The 13711-nt window shown below is 41.0% G+C and overlaps 1 protein-coding gene across 5 annotated transcripts in view; it reads right to left on the bottom strand.

The window, feature by feature from the left end:
* RPS6KA3 (ribosomal protein S6 kinase A3) overlaps positions 1-13711 on the bottom strand; it is a 116217-nt gene that overhangs the window by 55414 nt on the left and 47092 nt on the right. For 4 of the 5 annotated variants that reach the window (XM_066248844.1, XM_066248839.1, XM_066248842.1 and 1 more), the window contains one exon: positions 3792-3908. In XM_066248844.1, coding sequence (XP_066104941.1) covers positions 3792-3908 — 117 coding nt within the window. Of the gene's footprint in view, positions 1-3791; positions 3909-13139; positions 13271-13711 lie in introns of those variants that run through there. The other variant, XM_066248841.1, reaches the window with a different exon arrangement.

Below are 13711 nucleotides of genomic sequence, written 5' to 3'. Positions count from 1 at the left end.
TTTCAATCAAAACTTTCAACAGATCTGCATATGGACCTGCATTTGAATCAATACACGTGCACGCGCACACACACAGATTCAACTGATTCTAGGGCAAAGCAGAGTTCCTCACTTTGAGCAATTGTGCCAAAGGTAATGGGTAAGGGCTTCGGTTCCACTGAAGAGTACCAGAAATGGCCCGAAAGCCTGAGGCAGGGTGTGTTCCTCTCCCCAGCCCCCCCACCCCTGCACCATGCACCATCCTTTAGTTCCTTCCAGACAGTTAGCAGGGAGCCCACCCAAGGAAAGAAAATCATTCTTAATCAGGGTGTTTCCTAAGGTTGGAATGATGCTCAATTAAAGGTCATCAGAGATTGTTAATATTTTTGGACAGAAATAAATTCTAATTAGGTAGAAGTAATTAGGATTTATCTAATATTTATTCATTCTTCAGATTCCCTAATCAAGCCTCTTTGTGCCATTGTATGAGATAAATTCTTGTGGATTCCAAACTTTTTCCACCCTTGACTGAAAGCACATTCTTAACACTTTTCAGCACTTCTGAGAGTTTGTCAAGAACCTTCACAAGCATTTTTAATACATCATCATAATAATTTTGCGGGGTAGCCCTACTAAGCAATGCCTGTTTTACAGCTGCCCAAACTAGGGATTAGAGAGGTTTAACCATTTGCCTGGTACCACAGTGGTGCTACTAAGACGAGCACCAGGCCAGCCACCCAGCTCTGTGCTGCCCAGGGCGCTCTGGATCCAGCCCCTTTGGCCAGTCACCAGCCAAGCATGCAGGAACAGCAGCGTGCCCAGATGCCGTCGGACCTTCCCCCCACCGAGCGTTTCTGACCTTTCGAACTCCCCCATGGAGCTATTCTAGGCTCTGACAGATCATCCCTGTTTCCTTGGCTTGGCCTGGCTTTTTAGGATGAGTAAGGAAGGAGATGCCCTGTTTTTAATGTTTGCTATTTATAGTAAGGTATTTAATGAAATAAAGGGAGAAGCATGCTAAGTCCAGGAAACTTAAATATTGTGTTCCCTGAAAATCTAATATAGAGAAATAAACCCCTCTATTTGGGTTTATCCATATACAGTGCATGATAATACAATTTTATAGCAGATTATTATATGTACCTAGCCTCAGTACTACCCTATGAAGTCAGGACTATTATTTATTCATTAATTCCATTCTAGAATTATATACTTGGTATTGTGCTACCAGTTCAATACTGAGACACGGTACAAGACATGGCCCCTGCACTCACAGAACATATAGTCTATTGGGGGAGACAGACAATAAACAAATAATTATACAAATGAAAAACTAACTGTGGCAATGCTGTGAAGATGAGGTATATCATGTTGAGACGGTAAAACAGAGGAATGAATATGACCTAGTCAGGATGGCAGGGAAGTCTTTTTTGAAGTCATATGCAGGAGAGGAGTGAACCAATGAGAAAGACATGGGGGTGGAACAGTGCTTCAGGCCAAGGGAATGGCACGTGCACAGGCTTTCTAGTGGGATGGAGCCTGGTGCCTAAGGACTGAAAAAGAAGGTCAGTGTGGCCAGAACACAGACAGTGAAAAGTATATAAAGTGATGCTGAGTAAACAGGGGCCAGACCTAGTGGCTCCTCAGCCACCGTCACAACTCGTCTTTATCCTGCAAGGCGAGGCTACTAAATGGTTCAAGGGCTGGAAAATAATATTAGCTTGTGTTGGCTCTCATGTAAACAATGGCTTTAGGCAAGAACACATTTGAGAAGCCATGTTAGAAGCCACAGTGGCAGTGCAGAAGGGCAGGACAGGTACGATCTGAGAAATTTTTACTACATCAGCAGGATGTGCTGATGGATCAGACTGGTGGCAGGGGGTGTGGGGTGAGGGAAGGGGATGACTAGAAGGATTAGAGATATAAACGTGTCATGTTGGCCAAATATTGGTTATAATTAAGATAGTGGGCACAGAGGAATTAGTAGGGAGCACCGAGTGAGGAGAAGGCAGCCTAGAATGGAACCTTAAGGAACTTTAATACTTAATTAAGACTAAGCAGAAGGAAAAAGGCGGCTCTAGGAGGTTAAGTAACTTGCTCAAGCACAGACAGCAAGTACGCAGAAGGAAAAACCTCAATCCAAGTCTGCTGACTTAGAGCCCAAACTTGCAACTATTATGTTCTGCTGGCTAATCTCTGTTTGGATTAAAAGCATCCCTTTTGGCCCTGGTCCAGTAGCTCAGCTGGTCACAGTATCGTCCTGATAGACCAAGGTTGTAGGTTCTGTCCCCAGTCAGGGCACACACAAGAATCAACCAATGAACGTATAAATAAGTGGAACAACAAATCAATGTTTTTTCTCTATTTCTCTCCCTTCTCTCTCTAAAATCAATCGATAAAATTTAAGCCCTGGCTGGATAAGTCGGTTTGTTAGAGCATCAGGTAGAAGCAGTTACCAGTTCGATCCCCAGTCAGGGCACATACAGGAACGGACTGATGTTCCTGTCTCTTCCTCTCTTCCCCCCCCCTTCTCTCCTCTCTGGCTAAAACCAATTAAAAAATATATTTTTTAACATATCACTTTGGATTTGAAAGAGGCTAAGGGCTACAACAAATTGGCTATGTTAGCCAAGAATTGCTAACTAATCCCATAAAAATACACAAGAGGGCTTAAAGTGGTGTTGTTTTGAAGCTTACAAGGCATATTTTCAAATGTTTCCTCACAGAGAGCTGGTAAGGAAGCCCTGCACTGTGAATGTGATCTCTGCACTTTGTTCTTGCTGAGAAAAGGACTAGAGCAATTATAACGCTGTACTTCTTAAAATGGAATACAGGAAGTGCTCCCGAGGTGGTGGCGGGGACAAGGAACACTTGAAGAAAACTAATAAAGACATTACAGCTGCTGGAACAACTTTCAAGTGGTGGCTTTCAGATATAAGTTTGATATTAAAAACAAACATGGTCATCACTAGTAGAATGCAACCTGTGCATTCATTTTAAAGATAAACCATCCGCCCCAGATTTCATACTCGGAGTGGCAGCGCCCACTCACTGCCTGCGGAATTGGGGATACTGTGCAGGAAGGAGTAACAGCACTACCAGACCACCTTTCAATACATCCAAGAGGCCAGGGCGTGCAGGGAATGTTTTGATTTTTAATCACTCCAGAAGTACAATTAGAGAGGCCAGATGGTCTTGAAGTTAAAATGAGTATGAAGTGAACACTGCCAACTTATGGAAGTTTTCAATGCATTTTTGAATGGCTTTTTTTTTCTTTTTCTTTTTTTCTGAAGCTGGAAATGGGGAGAGACAGTCAGACAGACTCCCGCATGCGCCCAACCGGGATACACCCGGCACACCACCAGGGGCGACGCTCTGCCCACCAGGGGGCGATGCTCTGCAGCAACCGGAGCCACTCCAGCGCCTGGGCAGAGGCCAAGGAGCCATCCCCAGCTCCCGGGCCATCTTTGCTCCAATGGAGCCTCAGCTGCAGGAGGGGAAGAGAGAGACAGAGAGGAAGGAGGGGGGGTGGAGAAGCAAATGGGCGCTTCTCCTATGTGCCCTGGCCAGGAATCGAACCCGGGTCCCCCACACGCCAGGCCGACGCTCTACCGCTGAGCCAACCGGCCAGGGCCTTGAATGGCTTTATTATTAACTTTCCTACACTTACTGATAGTGAGAAAGGTAAAAACACAGAAAATACTGCTTGTAGGGAGGTCGGTAGTATTTCATCAGATATTTCTATTCCCCATCTGTATACAATATACAAGAATTTTAAACAACTTTTTAAAAAGTACATAGTCACGCCTTACCTTTCCAAACGACCCCTGCCCTAATACTTTTAAAAGTTCAAATTGGGAAGGATCCGCCTTTTCATGTCCTTCCTTTACATGATGTGTGATTGCAATTTCTTTGATACTGCCTTCTTCCTGTTGATGCAGATATAAGGGAAAAAAACAGAGTCAGAGCTACTTCCTCCAGCTGTAAATCAAGCAGTATAATTTTAGCGTATCATATTAGAAATCCTCAAATTAACATACACAAACCACCTTTACTGATCCACCAAATCAACAGAAGACACATGCCGAGCAAACATACTCTCAAATTCAATGTAGAGACAGAATGATGCCAGCCTACCACATCAGCACCGAGGATTTCCAAGTCTTCCCACCTCCTACGGGGTAATTAGAACGAGTAGTTTTCATGGGGTGAGGGTAAATAAAGGTGCACAAAAAAGTCTGAAAGCGCATCAGTCATGTGCTGTGGTCGACATGGGGGTGCATTAGGTAGAGCTGATGCTATGTACAAGAAACCCTGTTTATTGGGAAGAGGGGTTGAAAAACATTCCAAGGTCAAAGTGGAGATGTCTACCATCAGTAAGGCCATTGAAGTTTGAAATATCTAAATCATGATCTGTTTCTAGGACTACCTAAAATCTGAGGGCAGAGAAAGGAGTAACTGTAAACAAAATAAGTCTAAATGCTAAATCAAAAAAGATTTGACATTTGGAGGATTAGACACAGAAAAAGGTGACTATTCAGCATTATGGAACAGTGGATAGTCTCAGGGTTAAGAGAGCACTTTTAAAGACAGTGGATCTTTCAGCATAACTGAGGGAAGGTGTCAGAAAAAGAGAAAGATTGACAAAATATGTAAATATACATGGAATTTCAATTACCAATCCACCCTGAGATAATCAGATTAAGTACATCGTATTTGATCAAGACACAGCCAAAAGCTGTAATAAAACAAAAACCTAACAAAACGAGAAATTACATAAGTCTGTAAAGACCTTTTTATTCTGTTTGCCTACAATATTTTTTCTAGTGTGTAAGTACTATGAGTAGAATCTAAATGTTATACAAACGAAATTATTTTTATTACTATTATATTGCCTTATAAATGTTTGAGATCAATTAACATTTCCCGAGACGCTCACAGAATGTTGGCAATACAGGGAATTACAAAAAATTCTTAAAAAGACACAGCAGGGGATCCTAACGTGGTAGCTTCTGAAAATGAGCAGGAAAGAAAATGCCTGCAGAAGACAAAATGGAACCCAGGCCCACGATATGACTGCAAGACAGAAGCTACAGTGTGGAGACTGTCCTACTGCTTAGGCAGTTCCATCACTTTCGAACCCTTCAAAATGCTGGGAACAATAATCCACAACCCCCTCATATGGTTTAGTCCTCTATTTTGTCAGTTCTGCGTTATCTCCTGCATACCTGCAGTATTTCCTTTCGTTCTCACAACAGTGCTGTGCAGGAAGGAACTGGAGGAGAATCCAGCAGCAGCTGACTCTAAGATTCACACCCTCCGCCCCCGCCTGGGCACTCGCTCCAAATGAGACCGATGTATACTTAAGGGCTTGAGAGTGAGAGCTGCTCAGAACTACATACATTAGGAAAAGCAAGAAGCCAATTACCAAATTCATTTCTCAAAACTTAAAAAAAATGTATATGTGCAATTGATCAAGATTTAGATTAAAACGCAGCAAATATTTGTTGAAAGCATCTACCATGTATCAAGCCTAGGTTAAGTGCTTCTTCACCTTTTATCTTACACATTTGCGCTTCCTGACAAATCTCTGACTACGTATCAATGTTAGAGAGGGCCGATGTTAACACAGTGGAGTGCACCCTAGAGCAAGCAAAAACCCTCCCGAATTCTTCTACGAACTCCCCCATTCACCACTAGAAATGTGACAGGCCTTTTAAAGGCAAGATGACTTGAATACACTGAAATTTAAAAAGATTAAGTAAAGATCACAAGCCAGTAACTGGCCGACTTAGGGCTCAATTCCAGGTCTTCCGACCTGTAATGACTTCTAAAACAAAGCTCTTAGCATTACAGCACACTGAGACCTTCAGAGGCTCTTGGTTCCCCATCCACGATCAATGACGGAAGCAAACATATTCTTCTCATCTTTGTAACTGGTCTGTATCTCTTGGGTCACTGACCTGAACTGATTAGAGAAGTGGTCTCTGAACTTCTGGTAGCTTATCTTTATCAGTAATAAAAACACCCAACATTTGTATACTTATTGGCTTACAAGTTATACACATATACTTTTATATTATTAAATTATATACATTATACATGAAAATGAAACGATAAAGAAGTTTCCCTCTTCCTTTTCTGTACCCTAAACTGCTGTCACATCACACTTTGAAGACTAGTGGATTAGTCTAGAGGCCGAGTTCATGGGTTGGATTTCAGCATGCACCAGTTAGCTTTCCATGGAAAAAACTATCTGTTCAAGAGCCTAAGTGGAATCTAATGGCCATCTATGCCCTTAAATCATGAGGCTGTGAAGAATTATACTACGTAACGTTCTATGTTTTACCACTTTTCTTTATTGGGTAAGTGGGATGTGGCTTATTAGGTTGTGATATTTTATATTTCATAGTAAATATGTACAATTGTCTATCACAAATAAAGAAGTAACAGCACAGGCAGGAAATGGGAAGTTTTGCATTTTGTAGCAGGCATACAGGTTTAATCCTTATTCTCCTAGTGTGAGCTACGATCAGACTATAAATCTCAAAATAAATAGCAGGTACTATTCAAGAAAGATTGCCCTTTTGATGTCTACCCTTCCTTTCCTCTATTCAACAAATTTCTAAAATTGCAGTCTCCCTTTGATTCCTCCATACAATAAACATATACCAAAATATTCTGCATCAAGCATGGTACTAAGGATACCGTTCATTCTTCTCTTTCCAGTACCATCCAGGTAGAATCGTTACCTTTCCTGAGAGAATGGAAACTAGCTTGGTTACTCATAATGCCCCTTCCTGCCACTACCAGTCCAAGTCATCCTCCTGACAAGTTCATTTGCTGAGAGTAAACAGCTCCAGTCACATGACCAGACTGCTCAAAAGCTCCTCCAAGTTTTCCCAAATTAAATGCATGGCTTCCCCACGGCATTTGAGGCACTCTACAATATGGTCTCAATATACTTTTCTGGTACTATTCCCAGTATTCCCTTACATATACATAACCTATTAACCTGGGTTATTTTCTGTTTCCTAATTTTTTTTAAATCACCACTGCTGCTAGCTGTATTTTACATTTTTTATTAATATTAAGAAAATTAACATTCTCTCCTATAACCACAGCTAAATCTTTCATGCTCTCTCCACAGCCTGATTATAAAAGCTGAAAGCGTGCCTGACCAGGCAGTGGTGCAGTGGATAGAGCATCAATCGACCTGGGACGCTGAGGATGCAGGTTTGAAACCCAGAGGTCGCCGGCTTGAGTTCAGAGTCATCTGCTGGTTTGAGAGTGACATCATAGACATGATCTATGATTGCTGGCTTGAGCCCAAGGTCGCTGGCTTAAGTAAGGGGTCACTGGTTCAGCTGGAGCCCCCCAGTCAAGGCACACACGAGAAAGTAATCAATAAACAACTAAGGTACTACAACTATGAGCTGATGCTTCTCATCTCTCTCCCTTCCTTCCTGTCCTTATCTGCCCCCCCACTAAAAAACAAAAACAAAACACTCCGTTAAATGACTATATATCCATGACATACTTTAAATTTGATTCCATGAATTTCTTGTAGTTTTCTATTTTTGCTGTTTCTAACAGCCCCACACCATTCTTGTGGGGACTGAGCAGTTGATTTGACCGTTATATTATTTTTATTTATTTATTAAAAAGATTTTATTTATTCATTATAGAGAGGGGAGAGAGAGAGAGAAGGGGGAAGAGCAAGAAGCATCAACTCCCATATGTGCCTTGACCAGGCAAGCCCAGGGTTTTGAACTGGCGACCTCAGCGTTTCCAGGTCGACACTATCCACTGCACCACCACAGGTCAGGCCGACCGTTATATTCTTAACCTTTCTTAGCCCTTAACCATACTTTCCATTTGTCTTGAAGCCCTCTCTTGCTCCCCCATCAGGATGGTTTTTCTCTAGCCTTACCGCAGAGTTACTATCTTGGGATATCTTTTTGGCTGAACCCACTATTTTTAGATTCCACGTCTTTCTTTCTTGGATTACTCCCTTGTAACTTCCTAAGAAAGGTGATGTGGATGAAAACTTTCTCAAACTCGCACATCTGAAAATATCTTTATTTTGTCTTCACATTTGTATAGTTTGGCTTCGTACCAAATTTTAGAATAAAAACAATCTCGCCTCAGAATGTCAACATCATTGGTCCACAGCCTTCCAGCAACCAGGGCTGCTGATGAGATGGGTGGTGCTAGCCCGATACACAATTCTGGTAGGTGACCTGGTCTTTCTCTCTGGAAGCTTTAAGAATTTTGTCTGTCATTGTACTTCTGAAATTCTACACTAGTGAGATAAATATGGGTCATCTTTCCTTCAGAAAACTAGATGCTTGGTGAACCTTTATAATCTAAAGATCAAATTCTTTACCTCTGGGGAATTTTAACTTCTCTCTGATTAGCCCCTACTATCCATTTTCCAGGGTTTCTCTGTTTGCAGGTCCCTTATTCGTTGGAAATTGTACGTTTAGAATCGAATCCTTTATGTCATTTATCTTTTTATTTCCTATTTCCTGTCTCTATTTTTCTGAGACTTCCTTGACTTCATTTTTTTACCCTTATGCGGAAGTTTTTATTCTGGCAAATCTTGTTTTTAAATAAATTTTCAAGTACTAATTTTCTCAATGTTTCTTTTCTTTTTTTTAAAAAAGCATCTTCCTCCACTCCCTACCATCTTTTCCCTTTAAAGTGAATGTAATCGTTCCAAATCCCTTTTTTTAAGTTTTATTTTTTATGTATTGATTTTAGAGAGAGAAGAAGGGAGGGAGAGAGAAAGACAAGAATATTGATCTGGTTCCTGTATGTGCCCTGACCAGGGATTGAACCAGCAACCTCTGTTCTTGGCGAACATTCCACCAACTGAGCTATCTGGCCAGGGCTGGCCAAATCTCTTTAAGGATACAAACTGGAATTTAAAAACTCTTTTTCTAGCCTAACCAGGTGGTGGTGCAGTGGATAAAGCATCAGACTGGGACATGGAGGACCCAGGTTCGAAACCCATAGGTTGTTGGCTTGAGCATGGGCTCACCACCTTGAGTGCAGGGTAGCTGGCTTGAGTGTGAGATCATAGACATGACCCCATGATCACAGGCTTGAGCTCAAAGCTTGCTGCCTTGAAGGCCAAGGTCACTGGCTTGAGCCCTAGGTTGTGGCTTCAGCAAGGGGTCACTCATTCTGCTGAAGCCCTCTGGTCAAGGCATGTATGAGAGAGCAATCAATGAACAACTAAGGTGCCGAAATGAAGAACTGATGCTTCTCATCTCTTTCCCTTCCTGTCTGTCCTTATCTGTCTCTCTCTCTGTCTCTGTCACAAAAAAAAAATCTTTTCTAAATTAGAGCTCAGCCCTGGTCGGTTGGCTCAGCGGTAGAGCGTCGGCCTAGCGTGCGGAGGACCCGGGTTCGATTCCTGGCCAGGGCACACAGGAGAAGTGCCCATTTGCTTCTCCACCCCTCCACCGCACCTTCCTCTCTGTCTCTCTCTTCCCCTCCCGTAGCCGAGGCTCCATTGGAGCAAAGATGGCCCGGGCGCTGGGGATGGCTCTGTGGCCTCTGCCTCAGGCGCTGGAGTGGCTCTGGTCGCAACATGGCAATGCCCAGGATGGGCAGAGCATCGCCCCCTGGTGGGCAGAGCATGGTGGGTGTGCCGAGTGGATCCCGGTTGGGCGCATGCGGGAGTCTGTCTGACTGTCTTTCCCTGTTTCCAGCTTCAGAAAAATGCAAAAAAAAAAATTAAGTTAGAGCTCAAAGAATACAAAAAACGTTCTTAAAAAAGAAGAAAAAATGCAATGCCTATGGCTCAAGTTCCAAAAACTTGTCACTGTTTTATCCTCAATATATTTTTCTGTTCCTTCCAAGTTCAATTTTTACTAAGCACATCAACAAACTATCTACTTCTACGTGCATGTGAAGTCACAATAGCACAATAGGCAAAATAGCCTCGGTTGATATCTTGATGCTCAGGTTGTGCTTAATGTCACCAATTTTTCCAAGTGATGAAACCGTTAGTTATTTTACAAATGAATTTGAGGTTCAACTCGGACATACTACTAATGCTTGGCAATCTTGCACAACAGGTAGAAAATCAACAATGTGATCTTCCACTAGCTCATACCTAGAACCCAATGAGATGGTTGCAGAGAGAAATACCAAATTTCTGAAGCCACTAATAACCCAAGAACAGACTGATATTTGCATATGACAAACACATCTTATGTCACTAAATTACCTGTTAGTGAAATAAATCTGTCACATGACAACACAGAACTATAGTTTGACAGCGTGGAAAACTGTATTTTTCCCTATAAGTACACAGTGAAGCCACTAATTTTTTAGAAAAAGAATGTTGTCAGCAAAGTGGAGCAGAGGTATAAGCTAATCCATTATAATTACTCTGTAAGGCTCACATATTTTTACATTCTCCAGCACAACTATATTTGAAGTGATACATGGATACCTGCCCATTCATTACCACAAAAACCTTACTTTGTGTATTTTGAAAATTATAATAAATTATATACTTTTAGTTTTACAAAGTCTGTTTATTTCAAAGTAGAAGTCCAGTCGGAGGCAATATTGTGAGGCTGGCAGCTGGTCTATATCACAGCCATAGATCGTGTGTCTATACTCCCAAGTACTTCCGACATTTGCCACCTCACGACTCTGTGTTCAATACCCTTAAGATATATGTTAGAATTTATCCATTCATCCATTTAAACATGTATTCACTGAGCACCTAATATATGCCAAGCAATCTTCTAGGTGCCTGAGATATACAATAAATGAAAAAGACTCAAATCTCTGCCGTTTATTATTATTATTCATGTTAGAACATGATACATGTTCTGAAAAAAAGATATGATGTTGGATAACAGAGGTCAGAAGTGCAAGGATGGAAAACAGGGTTTGTGATCTTAAATAAAGGCATCAGGCCAGGCTTCACTGAAAAGGTACTATTGGAGCAAAGACTCACAGGAGGGGAGGGAGTCAACCACCTGGGGGAAAAGCATTTCAGGCAAAGGGACAAGCCAGCGCAAAAGGCCACTGTGGGAGAACAGAGAGACGCTGTCTCCGCATCAGAGAGCGCACGGAGAAGAGAACAGGTCTGAGTGCTCGGTGGCACTCTTGCCGCTTCGGACTGCCTGGTCCTACTGGAAAGTCTTCTGGTCTATGAAATATCACCTTAGGCCCATGGTCCTACTGGAAAGTCTTCTGGTCTATGAAATATCACCTTAGGCCCATGGTCCTACTGGAAAGTCTTCTGGTCTATGAAATATCACCTTAGGCCCATGGTCCTACTGGAAAGTCTTCTGGTCTATGAAATATCACCTTAGGCCCATTCCTTTTTGTTAGAAGGCAATTCGGATTATGGGCCAAGTACTATGTTAGGTGTTAGATACTAAAATAAAGAGGAGTATCTGCCCTCTAGGAATTTACCGAGGGTTTCAAAATGTATTACTGGATAAACACCTGTCGAGACATGATCCCTGACAGGTAAAACAAACTCAATTCAGTTAAAGATACATAATTTTAGGAATTATGTAAAGAATGTCATTTTAGATATCCCAGAAAAAACGGCAGAGGAAACCTGGTAGACAAGTGGATTTTTTGGTATTCCTCCCACCTCGTTTGCTTCCTAAGACCAACAAAAAGTCTGTAGGTTTCCTCTGAAACAGTCCTGAAGGCTTGCCCGTTAATGGATAAAAATAAATTAAATTATTTTTGTCCCATGTTTTGAGGGGAAAAATACAATTTTGTTTTAAAATGTAAAAAAGTTTACAGGAAAAAAACGGAAATCAATGCTGCCTATTGGAGTTATAGAAAATCTAATGGTGTAACATGCTAATATTAAGAAAACAAACTGGGTGATATTAATTGATTTTAAAGAATGATTCAACATTTGGCATTATGCCCTGCCTTGTATACATAATTTCCTTTTTCCTCCCCTCCCTTGAGTCAGGAAGTGTGTTCTTAAGGCATTTGTATTTTCTAAACTGTTCTGAATGTCAGAAAACACTGTTGACGCTTGAAGTAAAACATTTAAATGTTCCTTTGTAAAAGCCCACACATATTTTCTAACCATGCATTTGTAACCATTTTTTGGCTTAACATAAAGACCTTACAAATAAAAAAATGTATACTTTATTTACCTCTACACAGATACGCATAGTTCTAATATCTAGTTGTTTTTTTTTAAGATGTTAATTTTTTTAGATGATCAGGATACATGAAAAGTATTTGGCCATGGCACACAGTCAGGCTGGTGGGAAACCACATTTTAATTTATCTGCGATTACAGTGCAGCCAGACCCCACTTTCTCAGTGGCTAAAGGGTGATAAATATGCTCAGCAGCTTGCATTTCACCAGATTTTTAAAAGCTATGCTTCCGAGCCAGCTCCTTGCAACCATGTCTGCCAAGAGAGGGCTGCTGGCTCTCCGGACTAACGTTCTCAATCACGGCCACAAAAGCAGTTTCTCCCATTTGGGACCCCAACCAACAAATTTAATTCTCTTTCCACAGCAGCAGGACAGGAGATTCCCCAGCAAAATGCCCAGTTGATTCAGCAGGCTTGTACATTAAACACAGTGCAAACGACCATTCACTAAGCACATTTTGACAAAGTAATGCTTTGAAAACTGTCCCTATTCTAAGTTAGTTAGAATTACTGCTTAAAGTTACTTAAATACAGTTGATTAAAAACTTCCAATTTTTAAAGAACACATTTTCAACAGAAATCTGATTTCAAGTTCTTGACTGTTCAATACATTCTCTTTACCCTTCAAAATATTGCTTACTTTATAGTAATCTCTTAAATATTAGTAAGTTCATAATTTTGTTCATGCTTGGTCTAATATTGATAGTTCTCTAGTCTTCCGTTTTACTACACAAAATTACAAATATTAGCAAGGTAAAAATCACTCCAGCACTAAAGAGCCCATGTAAAGCACTCAGACTTGAAATATGCAATACTCATAAATGGCTTACTTTTAGTAAATAGAAATATAAGCCTTTAAAAGTTCTATAAAAACTGGTATTGAACTTTGAAAAGCTTCTTAAAAGAATAAAGCACTTGCTTAATTAGTATAATTATACTTAGCATCAACTAAAACATTTTAGTCTTTAGTAAAGTTGAATAAAGCTTACCTGTAGGGAACGAACACGAAAAGACAAAAATTTAAACATGGCTACGAAACCATGATGGTGACAGAAGAACTCAGACCGTAAAACTTAAGTTAGAAAGGGAAGGCCAAGCCCCTGCAAAGTTCTCTCCTACCAGCTGTTCCGGCAATTAGAAAATTTCCTGTCAGGCGGGTCCTGAAATGCTAGAAAAAGAGGCCTGACAATTTTCCTGTGGTCAAAGGAGAAACAAATGGCGAGGGCACTCACGGAGCCGATAGGGAGGCCAGAACAGGAAACCCAAACAGATCTGCTGATAGCAAAATCCTGTCGAAACGTTCTTTATTCCTGCTTCCCAGAAACCCAGGCAATGTTCACAACCAGCGAAGTGAAAATTATTTTATTTCTGAATCCTGAGAAATACCAGTATTTCTCAACTATATGACTTTTTAAAAGCAACTGAAACTAGTCAGCGCTATTAAAACAAGAAGTCATTGATGTACGTGTGAAATTTCACCCTTTGTAATGTTTATATACACACAATCCAATGGATAGTCTCAAGACTATTTTAAGGTTATATATAGACATGTCATGGGTGT

The sequence above is a fragment of the Saccopteryx bilineata genome, chromosome X (genome assembly GCF_036850765.1).
Source record: "Saccopteryx bilineata isolate mSacBil1 chromosome X, mSacBil1_pri_phased_curated, whole genome shotgun sequence".
Taxonomy (NCBI): domain Eukaryota; kingdom Metazoa; phylum Chordata; class Mammalia; order Chiroptera; family Emballonuridae; genus Saccopteryx; species Saccopteryx bilineata.
The sequence above is the reverse complement of the archived record's forward strand: the minus strand, read 5'-3'. Positions and strand labels throughout refer to the sequence as shown.